The sequence below is a fragment of the Gordionus sp. m RMFG-2023 genome, chromosome 1 (genome assembly GCF_954871325.1).
Source record: "Gordionus sp. m RMFG-2023 chromosome 1, tfGorSpeb1-WG-v2, whole genome shotgun sequence".
NCBI classification, from domain to species: domain Eukaryota; kingdom Metazoa; phylum Nematomorpha; class Gordioida; order Chordodea; family Parachordodidae; genus Gordionus; species Gordionus sp. m RMFG-2023.
In genome coordinates this window covers 74,442,875-74,462,090 of record NC_088775.1, presented here as the reverse complement: position 1 = coordinate 74,462,090, position 19,216 = coordinate 74,442,875, and the positions used below count along the sequence as shown (strand labels likewise).

General features: G+C 24.9%; 1 protein-coding gene across 2 annotated transcripts in view; it reads left to right on the top strand.

Annotated features, from left to right (window-relative positions):
• The first annotated feature begins 9,800 nt into the window (after nt 1–9,800).
• The window catches only part of LOC135931611 (ATP-citrate synthase-like), a 36,079-nt gene continuing 26,663 nt past the window's right edge, over nt 9,801–19,216 (top strand). Inside the window, exons 1-7 of one of the 2 annotated variants that reach the window (XM_065468856.1) lie at nt 9,801–9,880; nt 10,105–10,287; nt 10,576–10,698; nt 14,905–14,967; nt 15,109–15,207; nt 15,540–15,631; nt 15,957–16,036. In XM_065468856.1, the coding sequence (XP_065324928.1) occupies nt 10,129–10,287; nt 10,576–10,698; nt 14,905–14,967; nt 15,109–15,207; nt 15,540–15,631; nt 15,957–16,036 (616 nt within the window). In that variant the 5' untranslated portion in view covers nt 9,801–9,880; nt 10,105–10,128. The remainder of the gene's footprint in view (nt 9,881–10,104; nt 10,288–10,575; nt 10,699–14,904; nt 14,968–15,108; nt 15,208–15,539; nt 15,632–15,956; nt 16,037–19,216) is intronic. The other variant, XM_065468849.1, reaches the window with a different exon arrangement.

Sequence of the window (19,216 nt, the reverse complement as noted above, 5' to 3'; positions counted from 1 at the left end):
TATCCTAAAAAATATTTTGAAAATATTATGATTTGACTTAAACTGGATTTGACACTACTCCAAGCACCACAATCATCAACATATGCATTGCGATATCCAATATTTTTTATATTATTAGTATTATTAATTATATAATATTTATTATTTTTGATACCTATTGGTATAGAATTTAAAATATTTTTAGGATCTAGTAAAAACTGTATTACCTGTGTAGTCTCGATAAATGAATTTTTTAAGATGATATCACTACTATCGCATGGTAAAAAATTTTTATTTTGTGAAGAGTTTGATGATAAAATGTTTTTTATTGAAAAATTAGTGAATTTTTGATTATTAGTATATTTATTATCATTAATTGGGGAAAATTTTATATTATTCAAATTTGATTTTATAGGTGTAAATTCATGCGATTCCTTAAAAGATTTATTATCATAATTACTGCTTATATCATTTATTGGGGAAGAGAATATATAATTTAAATTTGATTTTATAGGTATAAATTTAGGCGATTCGTTAATAGATTTTTTAACATAATTATCATTAATTGGGAAAAATTTTATATTATTTAAATTTGATTTTATTATAAATTTAGGCGATTCATTAATAGATTTTTTATCATAATTACCGCTGATATCATTAATTGGGGAAGAGTTTATATAATTTAAATTCGATTTTTTAACATTATCAGTATTAGTTATAAAATCATGGGATTCATTAATAGATATAGTATCAAATGAACTGTCAATATTAACTATTTTATCATGTGGGTTGAAATTAAGCTTTTGTAAATAAATAAAATGATTTATAGAAATATTTAAAATATCATTGGGTATACTACAAGATGTCCACATTATGTTAATTTTTATATCAGAACATCTGCTAACATCCCGACCATATATATCAAGGGTATAAGGACTTGGGCTTAATAAATTAAATGATAAAGGGGGACAAAAAGATTTAATAGGCGTATTTAAAGCCCCACTTAAAACAAAAATAATAATCATGCCTGACCAATCCCCTATTTTAAGTATGTTATTTAAAGTATGATTATAAGAATAAAATAAAATACGTTCTCTCATGGAAACTGGTACAATATAATTAACATTTTCTAAATCATAAAAGTCTCTATTGAGTATGACCTCGATTGCGGCTATAATACGAATATAAATGTGGTACGTTTCTTCACCGAAAATTGCTAATGACACAGCACGATATAGGCAATTTCCATCCCCAATCGTTTTCCTTGGTGAAAATCTTAATAATATAGTTTGTTTTTAAAAAAATATTCATTATTTTTTAAACAATTAAAAAATGATTCAAATAAAAGTTTAATATAGTTCATATTATCTAATCAATATTCATATAAAAGCAGATTTTCCTTTTAAACGGCCTGGTCGAATTTTTTTAAAAAAAATACCAACCCGGGTAGAATTTTTATTTTACAAAATTTTTCGGTACGGCCATTGTCTTTTTTATATTTTAAAAAATTAAAACATGGCCTGCTACATATACCCGGGGCCAAGGATAAAAGTTGTAATATATATATATATATTTATATTTACTTCAACAATATTGTTGGTTGAATTCTCTCTAATATATGCTTAGTAATTACATCAACATACCCGACTAATCCATTTGAAGAATGATACATCATAGGCACAATATCTTCACTTTTTATCTCTTTAAGAATTTCGAGAGCCACCTCAGGAGATGGCTTCTCAATTAATCTAATATAAAAAAAAATTAATATTTATAATTTTATAGAACTTACCGATTCATATAGGGCAGGAAATCAGGCATTTTATCACAAAAAGAATATTTATAATTATATAATAATAATAAATTTTAACGGAAAATATTTAAAATTATTTATTTATTTGTTTATTATTTTTTTATGCACATTGATTTTTATTTTTTTTAGGAATATGCCAAATTATTTTTTAAAAAATTATTTTTTTGAAAAAATTATAATTTTGTATAAATTTTTAATTTTTATGAAATAAAAAAATAACAGGAACCCGAGAATTTTCGATGGAGGTGAGGGGAGGGATGATTTTTTATAGAAATTATTTTTTTTGGAGATTAAAAATTTATTGTAATAAAGATTATCTGAGCTGGGTATTCGGTCATATCTTAATATTTTCAAAAATAATTTAGGATAATGCTTACTTAACCTTATTGTTAACTTATAAACCAAAAATGAAGAATTCTACATGGAGAGCGCCAGCAACGCAGTATTTCGGTTTTAAATTAACCAAAAATGAATTTTCCAAATAATATTACTACCAAATTTGGTAGATCAAATATGTAGTAATTGGTCGGTTTTAAGCTTGCCATTCGGTCAAATCATAATATTTTCAAAATATTAATTAGGATAATGCTTAACACGTTATTGTTCACGTATAAACCAAAAATAAAGAATTTTCCATGTATAACGCCAGCAAGACAGTATTTAGTCATTGGGCCGGTTTCAAATCGGTTTTCTGTCAAATCACGATATTTTTAAAATATTTTTTGGGATAATGATTTGCACGTATTTATAGATATATTAACCAAAAATGAACATTTTCCAAATAATATTACTACCAAATTTGGTAGATCGAATATTTAGTAAGTGGTCGGTTTTGAGCTCGCCATTCGGTCAAATCATAATATTTTCAAAATATTTTTTAGGATAATGTTTAACACCTAAATATACACCTAAAACCAAAAATGAAGAGATTTTCTATGTATAACGCCAGCAAGACAGTATTTCGGTTTCAAATCGGTTATCGGTCAAATCACGATATTTTTAAAATATTTTTTGGGATAATGATTTGCACGTATTTATAGATATATTAACCAAAAATGAACATTTTCCAAATAATATTACTACCAAATTTGGTAGATCGAATATTTAGTAAGTGGTCGGTTTTGAGCTCGCCATTCGGTCAAATCATAATATTTTCAAAATATTTTTTAGGATAATGTTTAACACCTAAATATACACCTATAAACCAAAAATGAAGAGATTTTCTATGTATAACGCCAGCAAGACAGTATTTCGGTTTCAAATCGGTTATCGGTCAAATCACGATATTTTTAAAATATTTTTTGGGATAATGATTTGCACGTATTTATAGATAAATAAACCAAAAATGATTATTTTCCAAATAATATTACTACCAAATTTGGTAGATCGAATATTTAGTAAGTGGTCGGTTTTGAGCTCGCCATTCGGTCAAATCATAATATTTTCAAAATATTTTTTAGGATAATGTTTAACACCTAAATATACACCTATAAACCAAAAATGAAGAGATTTTCTATGTATAACGCCAGCAAGACAGTATTTCGGTTTCAAATCGGTTATCGGTCAAATCACGATATTTTTAAAATATTTTTTGGGATAATGATTTGCACGTATTTATAGATATATTAGCCAAAAATTAACATTTTCCAAATAATATTACTACCAAATTTGGTAAGATCGAAATATTTAGTAAGTGGTCGGTTTTGAGCTCGCCATTCGGTTAAATTATAATATTTTCAAAAAATTAATTAGGATAATGCTTAACACGTTATTGTTCACGTATAAACCAAAAATAAAGAATTTTCCATGTATAACGCCAGCAAGACAGTATTTAGTCATTGGGCCGGTTTCAAATCGGTTTTCTGTCAAATCACGATATTTTTAAAATATTTTTGGGGATAATGATTTGCACGTATTTATAGATAAATAAACCAAAAAATGAACATTTTCCAAATAATATTAACACCAAATTTGGTCGATCGAATATTAGTAATTGGTCGGTTTTAAGCCCGGCATTCGGTCAAATCATAATATTTTCAAAATATTTTTTAGGATAATGTTTAACACCTAAATATACAAGTATAAACCAAAAATGAAGAGATTTTGATCAATAACGCCAGCAATATGTTCCTTACAAACTTTCTACTATTTTTCGCTTCTAAACCTACTCATTAATTAATTCTCAAAGAAACCTCTATTTTTAAAATTTTTTTTAGGTTTTTCACATGTATTTACACCCAAATACAAAAAAAGCGCTATCCAATATTTATTCTGGTTACCTAAGAATATATTTTCATATTTATGTATTTAACGCCCTCTTATGGATATAAATTTGTTAAATTTTGTAATTGAAAAATAAAATATAAGTTGTAATAAGCTAGTAAATATATTTTTTTTCCAATAAAATTAATTAAAAATAGAATTTTAAATTATTTGATATTTATTATCAATTTTTTAATTAATTAAAAATTGATTTATGTAAAATAAATAAAATGTTTTAGAAAAATTTTTTTTAAAAGATATTATATCATCAAATTATGATTAATTATGATTAATTGCTTTTTAGCAAGACAGTTTAGCAAGACAGTTTAGCAAGACAGTATTTAGTCATACCCTCTTTCAAGTATCTAAAACTTTTAACTAGGCTTAAGATATGTTTTTAAAAAATTTTCACAATATATTTTTTCCTCGTGGAATAAAATATAATAGCAGTGCCAATTTATTACCAGAACTTAAGATTTTTGAACATCTTTCTAATATCAAATACATTGAACCTGAGTTAAAACAAACTTGTTTAATTTCTATATATTTTGTCGACCCAGTAAGCCAACCTAGCAGGTCGACCCAGCAAGCCAACTCAGCAGGTCGACCCAAAAAATCGACCCAGCAAGTCGACCCAGCAGGCCATCCCAGCAAACCAACCCAGCAAGCCAACCCAGCAAACCAACCCAGCAAATCAACCCAGCAAACCGACCCAGCAAGCCAACCCAGTAAACTAACCCAGCAAGCCGACCCTGCACCGAGCCGTTGGGTCGGCTCATGAGACCCATTGGGTCGGGTCTGATCTATGACCAAATAGGTTAAAAAGAAAATACATTTCGTCGCCTGAAAATTAGAATATTCTATCTCCACTTTTTATAATTCTACAGGAGAGAATTTTAAAAATTAAGTTTTAATTGTTTTCAAAATGATGGTTAGCCTAGTATAAGATTTAATTATAGTTTTTTTTAATGTAAATAGAATGGCATAATTATGATTTATGTAAAAAAGTCATTTTTGACAAAAAATGAATATAGGATTACCTAATTCTCGTGCGACGATATGTTACCCATAGAGAAAGCTATATAAAATATATTAAATGCTTATCTTTTAGTTTATTATTATGATATTGAGAAATATAACCTTTGTGCCATTCGTGGTTTTTTTAACAGGAAATTATTATTTCTTTAATAATGCCATTAATTGTTATATATACCATTTTCGTATAAATCTTTTGGAATCATTTTTTAAAATACTATAATGTGTTAAAAATGTTAACTTTGTTTTAAAAGAAATTCAGAATTTTTTGCAAGTTTATACAGAATTTTTTAAGGCGTACTAGTATAGGGTATATTCACATGGCTATGAAAGATATTTGAGAGCAAGTATAGGGTAGACTATTATGGCTACGAAATATATTTGATAATCATTAAAAAATATGAAAAACTAAATTATTTTTAAATAAAATATGATTTTTTGATATTATATTTTATGACGTTTTTTTTAAATAAAATTATATATTTAAATTTCAAGCAATTTTTTTATTCTATTATAATATATATATGTCGTAGATATGGAATCCATGGGGATTTAGAATCCCTCGATTTTAAATCACTTACCAAGAGTACTTTTAAAATTCGATTTAACCGAAAATATATTCCACCATGTGTAGAATACCTACCCTATTGATTTTAGACCATTTTCCCATAAAGGTTTCTTATTTATTTATTTATATAAAAAATTCATATAAAAATCAATATAAAATACGACTTTCAAAGGTTCATGGTAAAATTGTCTGAAATTTACAGTGTGAGTACCCTATATATGCTGAAATACTTTCCTGTCGAATTAGATTTTTGGAATTTAAAAATCTTTCTCAGTAAATGATTTAAAACTGAGAGATTAACTTACCCCCATGATTTTCATATCCCAATATGACATGTATATATATACTTTATATACTTATAAATTTTTAGGTTTCATAAAAAAATATATAATAATTAATATAATTAAATATTATATTAAGCATTCATCATCCAAATTTTCAAATTAGCATAGAAATATACATATATGATGAAGTAAAATAAAAGTTCATAATATTCATAATTCTTTAAACCATTTGAAAGGTAATAGGGGAAAAATATATTTTTAAATAAACCCTATTGCTCGTTATATTAAGAAGTATTTGCAATATAATTAAATGAATAGAACAAATATTCTAATCTAATAAAGGGAAAAGACTGTAGGGCAGCGTCTACATGAGCGGGAGGGGTAGGGAACAGTTTGCATCCTATTTTTTTGAGGGGGGTAGAGGGTAGGCGGCTTTAATGGGGGTAGGATAAATTTTTGGGGGTGTTATCTATTGAATTTTGAGTTGAAATAGGACAAAATTTATTGCCGTAAAAATTAATAATTTAATTATAGAACTCTAATACAATTCATCGACCAAATCTATATATTGCAGACAATGATACACATTGTTTTCCGAATAAAACTTTCTGCTATTCACAAAATATCGATAGTTGGTAGTAGAGATAGATTAATTTAAGTTATCCTTTATAAATTCTCTGAAAGAATATCATTATAATTAAAAAGGTAAGAATAATAATGGGGAAATATCGCCGCCAAAGATGGCGTAATTTTTTAGGGGGTGGGGAAAGGTAAAGGTTTTTGAAGGGGGTTTGCATCCAGTGAAAATCCTGTCATGTAGACGCTGCTGTAGGGTGTTGAAAAAATTGATTTAGATCATATAAATGATCCCGAAAATGTGAATAGTGTCGTTAAATATTTTAAGACAATGTTCTATTTTTATAATTTAGGAAAATAAAGGAATAATCGAAATTTTTCACAAAAGAGAACAATCGGGAAATAAAGTGGATCCTATAATAGCCATTGTGTATGCAGTGAATTTAGCCGGTCAGTGTGTTTTTTTTACAGATAACAAACCAACATACCCCCACCCCATCCTATAATTTACCTCGAAAAAATAATTTTTACCAGTGCCCGACCCAATTAGTAGAACACTACTACCCTTGAAATATTAGTGTTGGTGTTAAAACCATTGTAACTAGTTACTATAGTTATTTAGTAATTTGTTTTATAGTATAAGTATAATTTGAATGATATTACATATTTAGAAAATTATTATATAATATGCCAAAAACAAATTATAAATAAGTATATATAATTATATAAAAACTTTGTATAACCGAAACTAGAAAATTTACTGAACCTTCAAAACTTTCAAATATATTGAACAAATAGAGTATACTCGAAAAAAAATCATAAAAACTGAGCTTTTAAAATAATGACAACAAAATAAATTTTGTTTTGTCTTTTCCATCTAATTTGTTTTTAATTTTATGGGTATATTGAATCTTAAAAATATGAATATAAGTTTTAGTTAATAAATTGATTAGTGATCGTTTTCATATTGGTACTATAATTTAATCAATTTTTATTGTTCTCCTTTCTACCTCAATGCTAATGAAACTAAAAATGACCTAGTCAAATCCACCCCCCCCCTCTTCCCACCACCCTAACTAAAACTAATTTTATTTTATTTTATTGGACACAGATTTTTTCTGTTATCATATTTCCCATAGGGTTTCATGAAATCGGCTTTGCCTCTTGCGCATTCAGATAACTGTAGCCTGCAACAAAAATGGGTAGAAGTTCTCGCCACCAATTTTTTGCCCGATGGGAATGAGAGAGTTCCAGTTTAGCTCTGCTGTTTTTTACAGTAAAAAGGGTGCTGTGCTTACTATGAAGTATGGCATAAATTTTATGTTAAATATTGTTTAGAATTTTATAAACAGTTTTGCAACTTAATTTAAGTAATTAAAATGAAAATTTTCATTTAAAATTTAAGTTTATCAAACTTCTTGTATCGTTTATCTGCAAGATTACCTTTGCTGTTTCAATAAATGTCGAGGATGGCAGTAGTATATTATAATATATAAATGGTTTTAACGTTTCTAAATTGTTAAGATGTTTCAAGGTACATATTTATTTCAAGAATTTTGAAATTTGTCATCATACATATCTTCACCATAAAAACATGTTAATGATATCTTGGGAATTTATCTTAGAACTAATTACTTTTACATCCTATTTTTCCTAATATCTCTTTTTAAAAAAAGAAACCAAATACTGTTTCCTATATTCATTTTAAAATTATGATGAACACAAAGATAATTTACTTAATTTTATCCCACTAGTACTTCTTCTACTATAATTAAAAATAATAGACCAATAATAGCTTAAGAGGATGAAATAATATATCTGTAAAATTTGTTGAAAAAATCAATTTATATACATGTTTTGTTTAGCTTTATTTTGGTTACAATTCGATTTCTGTTACGGGCAACCAGATTGATAAACTAATAACTTACAATTAGGCAATAAAGGTGGTCGCAATCGAACAGATATTCAGTACTTCTATTATTATTTTCTGGCATAATGCCAATCTTAGCAACTAATTATTGCTACACATATGTCAAGTTTTAAAAATATAGTTTGGTTGTATAAGAGAAGAAGTATTAATAAGTTAGTCACTAAAATGCTAGATATGAAAATAATCATTATGTAAATCTTGGATTTTAAGTGAAATAAAATTTATCTGGCAAATTAAAAATTGTTACATCCGCCTAATAATTTTTCATTTTTACTATTATTAAAATTATATACTAAATAAGTATTAAATATTGATAAAACTTGCAGAATAAGTATTTTCGATCAATTTTTCATCATTAGGTTTGCCAAATTTTGTTGGTAATATTTTTATTTCTTTATACTCGGAACTATACTGGTTAAAGATACTAACAAATGACAAAATATTAACATATATTTTAGTAGGGCTTTTAATCAATAAGCCAATTCAGCATAGTTGAAGACAATTAAAACTTTCCCCTCCCCTCCCTTCCCCCACCTACCTTTCCTCTGATAAATCTCAATTACATCCCTAACTTGACCTCTACAAAGAAGTAAAGAGAAATTTTAATTACTTACAATAATTATATAGGGTTATACTAATAAAAAAAAATCAATTATTATCCTAATAGTAAACTAGAAGCTTGATAAAATAGAAGTATAAAATACAAAAAAATTTTTTAAATAGATTTTTATACAAATATTTTATATAATTTATTTTTTTTTGCACATAATGTGATTTTATTTTCTATAATGCTTCAATATAATAATAAAAATAGATGTATGCCAATTTCATTAAAATCATAGGAAAAAAAAATGAGACAGATCTCAGGGGACCCCAATAAAAAATTTTACCTTCGCCAGTAGATTTCCCTGGAAATTTGCCGGTCTAATTTTTTAAGTATTCACTCTTCTCTTGGATGATATATACCCCCCCCTTTTTTTTAAAATATATATATTTTTTATAGTCCTTTTTAATGTCTTCATAGATTATATATATTATATATTTATTTTTTTTATATTTAATTTTTAATATATCCATTTTAATATATATTTTTTAATCCTCTGTAATTTAATGAATATGAATAAATAATAAAATATAAGAGATTGTATTTAATGTTATTAATGAAAATTTCAGAATATTTATTTTGAATTAATCATATTTCAACATATGGCATTTTTTTAAAAAAATGATAAATAAGTATATATGCTAAAATACAAAAATATTTTATACAATTTAAATTTATTTATTTCAGGAAAATTTTATTTTAGATTATTTTCTAAAAAGTTGTTTGTTTGGTGATAAATCACGCTATTTAAATTTTTAAAAGCGAATTGAATTTTGCTTGCGTTTAGCAAATATTATTTACTATCATTTTCATTACCATTCTATATAAAGTAAAGCAAAAGATGTTAAAATTAATTAATATTTATTATTATCCTTTGTAAAAGAAAGTATATAAAGAAATTTTAATCAAATTATTAGTTAGACTGATATTGAGTTTAAGTTATAAATCTTATTCTTTATATTATTTAATATTAGATAAAATGTCAATTAAGAAATAGTTTAAAAAAAATATATTTATATGATAAAATAGTTATATTTTCATAATAATTATAAGAATATTTAGATTTCCTGATTACAAATGTCTTCCAGAGTTATATTTGAAGCCAAAGGAAAAGAGTTACTTAACAAATATGTTCTTACTAATAATACTCCTGATCATAATTTAATTGCATCAATATCTACTCCCGAATGTGATTTCAATGCTCTGGCCAAAAATCAACCATGGTTATTAACAGAAGTATAATTATTTGTTTATCTTCAATCTATATTTGAGTGTCTTAGGTTACATAGTAAAGTGTATAAATTCTATTTTTCTTATGATAATTCATTTATACTACTGATTAATAAAAAATTTATTCATTTGTCTAAGATTCTATAATGGACCATTTTTATCATATTGAAGATATGTAGTAAAAAACAAAATCAAAATTATATTTAATATACTATTAATTTGTAATTAACAAATCTTACTATAAAAAATTTGCAATATATTTATAAATAAAATGCAAATTAATTAAATTTATAGAGGTTAGTTGTGAAACCTGATCAAATGATCAAGAGAAGAGGAAAATTAGGATTGATTAAGCTTGATACAAATTATAAAGATGCGTGTGATTGGATTTTAGACCTTACAAGCAAAGAGCTACAAGTATTTATATTAATCATACTTTATTTTCTACAATTAAATATATAAAAAGAAAATTTTTTAAAAATATAAGAAACTAGACAATAAATTTGATTTATGATTTTACAAAATATAAAAAACTATTTTTTTTACTAATTGTTGAACTCAAGAAAATATTATACAAATATAATTATCTGTACATATTGTTGATAAAACACTGTTTAAGTTGAACTTATCTGAGTTTTAAGAGTATTCCTCTAATAAATTTTTGGCTTAATTTGAGAAAAGACTTAGTTTTGATATATTTCTTGAGCTTGATAATTGAAAATGGTGATCAGTGATTACTATCTTGCATTTTTCTTAACAATGAAATTAATATGTGCCCTTCAAATGCAAGATAAAATATGGGTTACGCTATTAATAGTACTAACTTGGAGGGATGGACTAATATTAGATTTTGACCATCCATCTAGGCTTGTCAAAAATTTTGTTATTCAATTCAATTCAAAATTTACAAATATGAAATTCAAAAAAATTGACAAGTAATAATTAAAAATTTTTAAATTTATTTGCTAATTTTAGAATTTGCAAATATTTATAATTAAATTTTTAAAAAAAAATAAAATAATTAAAGTTACTTATCAATCAAACATTTTATTTTTTTTCAACTTGCATATAATCATTTTTTATGTTTACTAAAACACACTTTTCTAAGAGAAGAAACTTGGAAAATTTTATGCCTGAAAAAATATGAAATTATTTGATTTAAATTTTATGAATTGTATAGGAATATTAGAAATTGACCCAAGCTAGCTCATTAAGAAATGTAAAAAGATTTTTTGATTCTATCTGGTCATTATTCATAGACCTATCCAAAAAATATGATACACTTTTTTCATCCGTAATTTTTTTTTCTTAATGAAAAATGGCAAATTTGCATTATTCCAGACTTAAAAAATCAAAAAAATTCTCGGCCAGTCCGAATATTTTGCACAATATTTTTAGCCTGGGTGGGCCACACAAATTCCTTTGCGAATATCTCAATATTTGATTTTCTGTAGGCCTAGATCAGTTTCTAACACAATCATTTTTTAAGTCGAAATAATTTATTTTATAAACAAAGTAAAATGAATAGGGCTGTGTTAATCCACAAATTTTTCACCAATCCGATATTTATATTGAATTATTTACCATCTATATTTGTACAAATTTCATAAAAAACGTGTATATTAATATTTTTTTTTCTTCCCCTAAAGTTAATTATCACATTTAAGTATAAAGTTTATGGCTGAATGTGATTCGTTGTATACTTTTTAAAATTCATTTCTTATTTTTAAAATAATAACAAAATATTAATAATATATCACATTTTTCGCTACCTCAACTTTCAAAAGAACTTGAATAAACAAATATTTCGGATTCGGGCCAAAAATACATTTGCAGAGCTCTAAAATAAATAGTATCTCATAGCTGCCTGCAATCATAAAATAATATAAGATCGTTTTTTTTTAGAAAATCTTGGTTCAGTCTAAAAAAAACGTTAATCAGCCTTCTTCGGGGCATAATAGATCATTATCACATATTGGATGATTTAATCAACTCATATTTTCGGTTTCCTTATGAAATGGTTACCAAAATACAGCCAAAATTGTCGATGACCAAATTAAAAATTCGTGTTGGACTATAGAATGCCCCAAATTTTAAAAATCTGGAGCAGGCTCCAGAGCTAGGTCAAAAATATTTCTGCATCGAAAAAAAGATCGAACTGAGTCTACAATTTTGATTCGTGAGGTTGTGATATATACTAAGAAAATGAAATAAAAGGTTGCCAAATATAAAGGATAGAAGTTACAGTAGTATACCTTGAAGCTAACAATAGTATAATTGATTAATGAATTCAACTGGTAATAAAAAGCAGCAAAGTATGCAAATATAATTTAATTAATATAGGTTTATCATTCAGACATTTCATTTTTTTAAGTATTTTATTTATTTAAATTTTAATATATTTAATTTACCTATTTAATATATACAAAATATCAATCATTTTTTTGGTCAAAATGGACCGTTTAATAAGACAGACTTGGACTGAATGGGGCCTAGATTTAAACACATTGGGAATAACAAAACAACGAGATTTTGGTCTGCCAATAAATATTATAAAACGGGTTTTAAATGTCTCCGAATCGACAAATTTAAAAATTATATTAACCAACCCTAACTAAATAAAGAAACTGCCTTAAGAGTGATATATATATATATAACCGTATATTTGCAAATTTTCCCAAAATTTAACTATAACATAATGCTAATTCATTCGAATATATATAGTAAAAGAAGTATGAAAAAATAATTATTTTACATTTTATAAAATCAAGATTTTATGATATTATAGTAGCGAATAATATTTTGTTTAAATTATTAAAATATTTATTTATTATGGAAATTCTTCATCTTATTGAACAAATTAAATCGATATTCTCACTAGAAAAAATTAAGTTTTACTAATTTTACACAAAATAAATATAAAAACTTAAAATTACAGCCTTCTTCAAAGCTAATAAAGTTTAAAATATTTTTTCATTAATAGCTCTAAAGTTACGTTAGAATGGATTAACTTATTTTCAAAGTACGAGTAGATATGAGTTTGCTAAAGAGGTGAACACTGGCTTTCCCATATAAATTTTATGGTAGGTTTATTGCAGACCTTTGGCTATGTTATGTTAATATTTTTTAAAAATTTATAGCTTTTTTAATAATTTCCGAAAAATTTTGAATTATAAGTCATTTTTAAACTTTTTAATAATTTTTTTAAAATATTGTTATTTTGAGTGATACAAAGTTTTGAAGGGAAAGGGTGTAAAGGAAACTTTTTATTCGCTTAAAGAGGGGTATTTAGGTGAACAGAAAAATTAAAGGAGGGAAACGCCCTTCTCCGATATGCCTAATGGTCTAAACATCAATATAGTCATCAGCCGAATAAAATAATCGTCACAAATGTATGCCTTTCTCGTTTATTAATAAATAAAAAAAATCGAATGTATTTTGAACAAATTCCAATCTTGGATATTGATTTTTCAATATAATTATGTTCGATAAAATATTTTTTGACAAATAATTACATCATTCAAATCAGAATTTTTTTTTATTACACAAATTTTTTAAAAGAAGGAATTGGATTTTTTTAAAAAAAAAAGGATAAGAAATAATAAATTGCTTTTATTTAGGACTGGAATTTATGTCAATCACAATGTTTTCTTAATTACATATAATGCAATGAATTCGTAATATATTTTAATTAAGGGTGCACCGATACCACTTTCTGGAAGCCGATCCTATATTATCGATAATAAATCGATATCTACCTATTACCGATCCGATAAAATATCTCTTGTATTCTATAAACATACTAATCATTATTTTTAATGAATACATCTACTCAACAGTATAACATTTATAATTTAACTATACCATAACACAAATCATTTAAATATAATATAATGATCAGTTGTAGTATATATTCATGAATCTAAAAGTATATAAAATATTTTTATTGATGAATAACTTATATTGAGTAACATTAATCTATTTAAATAATAAGTAATATACAAATTTATTATGAAATTCGAAATAAATTTTTTTAAAACTAAAACGGCATTTTGTCGAATTGGATCTCAAAATTTTATAATATCGGTCTAAAACCAATATTTTTAAAAAGATGAAATATCGGCCCGATCCGATAAAAATATCGGTACATCCCTAATTATAATAATAATAGAGGTCGATTTTATTTTTGAGTTTACTTTACTGATGCGGATTGTTAGAGAGGATTAATTCTCCTGTCCCTCTTTATAAAATACATCAGATTATTTAATAAATACATATTTTATGATTTTTAAGTTTACTTTACTGGTAGTGCTGCTCGCTTCAAATATCTTATTATATTGGGACTTTGAAAAAGGAATGGCTTCTATTTTTTAGCGCCTTAAAAATGAAGGTTCTTGTAGGACCGGTTCAGGCTCCACAATCTTTAAAGAAATTTAAAAAATAGTGATCGCTGATGTAGTTTATACATCAAATGCAGCTGACCTTTTTTACGAAGAACTTTTAGATTGTGTAGCGTTGGCCTTCACTAATTTTAACATTTCTACTTATAAATTAGCATTCATTATTGACAATTTATAAAGATTTTTATATAAAATGCTACTTAATATATTTTTTATAACACAGATCGGTAATTCGAAAGGGTATTGCAACTATTTTATCATAGAAAAATTTTTCCCGCATAAAGAGGTATTATATATAGTATGGTATGTACATTAAGGATATAATGAATGAATTTAAAAAGGAAGGAAAATGAAAGAAAGAACGAGTGAAAGAAAAAAGAAGAAGAATATTAATTTTAATTTTAATGGCGAATGTTTTATTGTTCAGGAGGACGAAATGTACGTTTGCATATGTTCGCATAGAAACGGCGATTATTTGATGTTTTGTCCCAGGGGAGGTATAGATGTTGGAGATGTCGATTCTAAGGTCAGAGCAAAATGTTTACAATATCTTTTGATTCATTTTGAAACTTCTTAATTTGTAGTTAAGTTACTCATCTTAAACAATAGTGTTAAATTAATAATTAGATTTAAAAGCCTTGTTCATGGTTAGAAAACTGTTTTCACAATCACGTGAGCTATCTAAATTCTTATTGGGCTTTATATAAATCAAATGATATCCTTTATAATGAGAAAATATTATAATTTTGAACACTCCTAGCTTTGAGCGTATTTTAATAAGGCTCTAATAAAAACACCGTTTTATTTTAAACCAAAATCATGAATCATTCAAATAATGTAATTTTTATTTTTTTAAAGGCGTTAAAAATGGATATTCCAATCGAAACCTTTCCTACCGCATCTGAGATCGAAAAAAAGTTACTCCAGGATATTAGCCCTAAAAAAAGACCGTAAATTTGTGATATTTAATTTGCTCTTTGATTCTCAAATTTTATCTTTTAAAATATCTAATATGCAAGATTGCTTGTATGTAGTTAAGTAACATGAAATGTATGGAAAGGAAGGAATAGTAAAAAAAGTTTAATATGTGAGGAAATTAGAAGTAATTGATTTAATGCAGGAATGGGGCATAGCTAAACGTAATGTAGGCGTAGGATGAATGGGCAAGGAAGCTAGTTAATGAATTTTAAAAAGAAAAGAGGCCAAAAGGATATAAAGAAAGATGCAAAAAACGATTTTTGACCGAATAAAATTTTATATTATTTGATTTTGCAGGACGTTGGCTCTATTTTTGGAGACGTTGTTCAAATTTTACTCTGATCTCTATTTTACTTATCTTGAAATCAACCCGTTGGGTACACAATTTTTAAATTATTATCACATATCTTATTTTATTGCATACTGTTATTATAATTAATATACCATTGAAAACTAACTAATGAATTAGATGATAAAAATTTTAAGCTATATTTTGAACTGGATATTGTAGAAGACCCACTGTATATTAATATAGATGTTAACAGAGTTGGCAGGTCCTCCTGAAAAAGAATCTAGATACAGATACAGATTCTTTATAAAAAAATGAATCTTAGATACAGATACTAGTACCTTGTTCAAAATATCAAAAAGATACAAGATAAAAGATACTTGTATCTTTTACTAAATTAGAGTATCTTAAATACAAGATACTTTTAAATTATCATTACCAATTAAATTAGAATAGTTTATAAAATACAATTTTTATTATTTATATGTGAAGAAAATAGTATTACACATATAATAATGATTATTTGCAATAATTAATAAAATATTTATTGATGAATTAATTATAATAACCAGGGATTTTAATATTAATTTTTGTCCATTAATAGCTTAAACAGGGAAGGGAGAGTATAGTATATTTAATGGGAGTTGAATGTTCAAATAAGAAAAAAAATTAAATCAAATGATTTATTAGAATTTGCAGGTTATTTTTTGTGTTGTTTTAAATATAGCTTATATTCGGAGTATATGGCTAAATGGAATCTCTAAAAAAAATCATACTAGTTTTATTTTATTCATTATATTTAATAAGTATTTATCATTACTTGTTTGTGATATATATGTATTTTTTAAATTAGTTTTATTTTATAGTATGACTTATTAAATCTTGCATTTATATCATATATATATAAATATCATTTAAATCTCTTTTCAAATTTTTTTAATATATTTCTTGCAAAATCATTAATTATATATAAAAAATATAAAAATAATGTACAACATTATATTATTTAATTATTAAATATATAACAATTTTCTTTAATGCATTTTAAATTGATTAAATTTTGTAGATAAATACTGTAATATAATTTTACTTATATCATAAATAAATAAAAGTAACTAATAAAGTTAAATTCTACCTTATTATAATTATTTTATTAAGAGCCTTTTAAAATTATCTAATATTATATATCAATTGTAGCTTAAATATTTACTCTAATAAGATGCTAAAATAATTAAATATAAAATATATTAAGGATGTGCCGATATTTTTTATCAAACCGATATTTCACCCATTTTAAAATATCAATTATCGGTCAATATTATAAAATTTGATCCAATATAAAAATGGCTTCTTTAACAAAAATAAAATGTTATAAAATTTAAAAAAATAGTTATATCTAAAATCATTTATTTTTATAAATATAATCGAAATCCATTTTTATGTATATTTTTTTAATAATAATATTTAATTAATAAACATTCTACCATATTGTTATTTTTTTGCGCATTCTGTAAGTGTGCGATAATCTCTTCAGAATCTGTTTTTAGTGAAGCTGGTGATATTGACAGTTACTATCGTCGCAAGCTGACCTCTGATAAATTGGAAATATTGGTATTTTTAAAAAGAAATCTTCGTTATATTTATGTTAAATATTATTTTAAATATTTATTTCAAATTTCATATTATAATTGTTTATTAATTAATATGTATATAGATTAATGTTATTACTTGTTATATAAAAGTGATTTAACAATAAAAATATTTTATATACTTTTAGAATTGCAATTGAATTGAATATAAACTATAACTGATCATTATAATATATTTAAATGACATTATGGTATAGTTAAATTATAAATGTTATACTAATAAAAAGTATATTAAAAATTAAAACCATTGGTATCTTTACAGAATACAAAATTAGATATGATATCGGATCGGTACGGCCGATATCAATTGAATTTCGGATCTCGACCTCCAAAAAGTGGTATCGGTACACCTCATTATATATACAAAATGATTTTAATTTGATAATCAACCATCTTCTATAAAAATTTTAATAACAATTATCTAAGAGGGAGTATAGGTATTATTATGTTAATAATTATAAAATAAAAATGTATAATATACTTGAATATGTTTAACAAAGTTTGTAGAGGAGTTTTTTCAACCTTTAATAACTTTTTTACTTGTGCAATTTTGACATTCGGCTTGTACCTTGTCCTTTTTCACATGAATTAATTTATAAAATTTTCCATCTAGAATTTTAAGATTCGGATTTGATTCAGGAGAACCTATCTCCATAATTTCATCTTCACTACTATAAATGTTAAACATTCAACAGATTAAAAAATATTTCATATAAAATATAACCTTTACTTATTTAGTTTTGGTGTTGTTATTTTTAATCTTTCTATCTTTGTGATCTGTAAAATTTCCAACTAATTTTGGTTATCAATATATTTAAAATATAGCAGGAAAAAATAAAGAAAATAATACAAGATTTCACGAAGAAAATAAAGTTAGATTGTGTGATATGTAAATGTTTTAACCCTTTCGGTCGCGGTAGTGCAAATATAAAACCACCTTTTAACCTTTATATCTTCTAAAGGAGTTAATCATATAAAATGAAACCACCACGAATATATATTAAAAGATATTCTTTTTCATATGTTTGTGGAGGAGTTATTTTTTAATTTTTTTTTCGCGCCTTTATTTCAAAATACGTTTTTTACGATGATTTTTCTTAAAATTCCAATTTTAATTATAAGTAAGTATATTTATCAAATATTTTTAAATGTATATATTCCTCACTATTTTATCTATCTTTCTAATATTTATTTTTGCTCAAATAAATAATATTTATATATTATTTTGATCTCTTTAATGTGGTATATTAAACTAACCACTGCCACTTAACAACAATATTTTTAATATTTATTTTTTTAAATAATTGATAAATTTTGCCAACTCATTTCGCAATAATTTTAGCTTGTTATATATATGGATGATTATCTGGACATTCCATCTGAAGGTTCTTCGTTAGACAACTCATCCACTGATTCCGAAGATGATTATGAATCGGATACACGTTACCAAATTGATAGTGATGATTATGAATCGGATACACCTTATCAAATTGAAATTGATCGATTTAAAAAAGAAAGGTATATATGCTACCGGAACACTAAACAAAAATAGGAGATACTTGCCCATAAAGAATATGGAAACAAAATTAAAAAGAGGTGAGTTTGACTGGAGAAGTGAC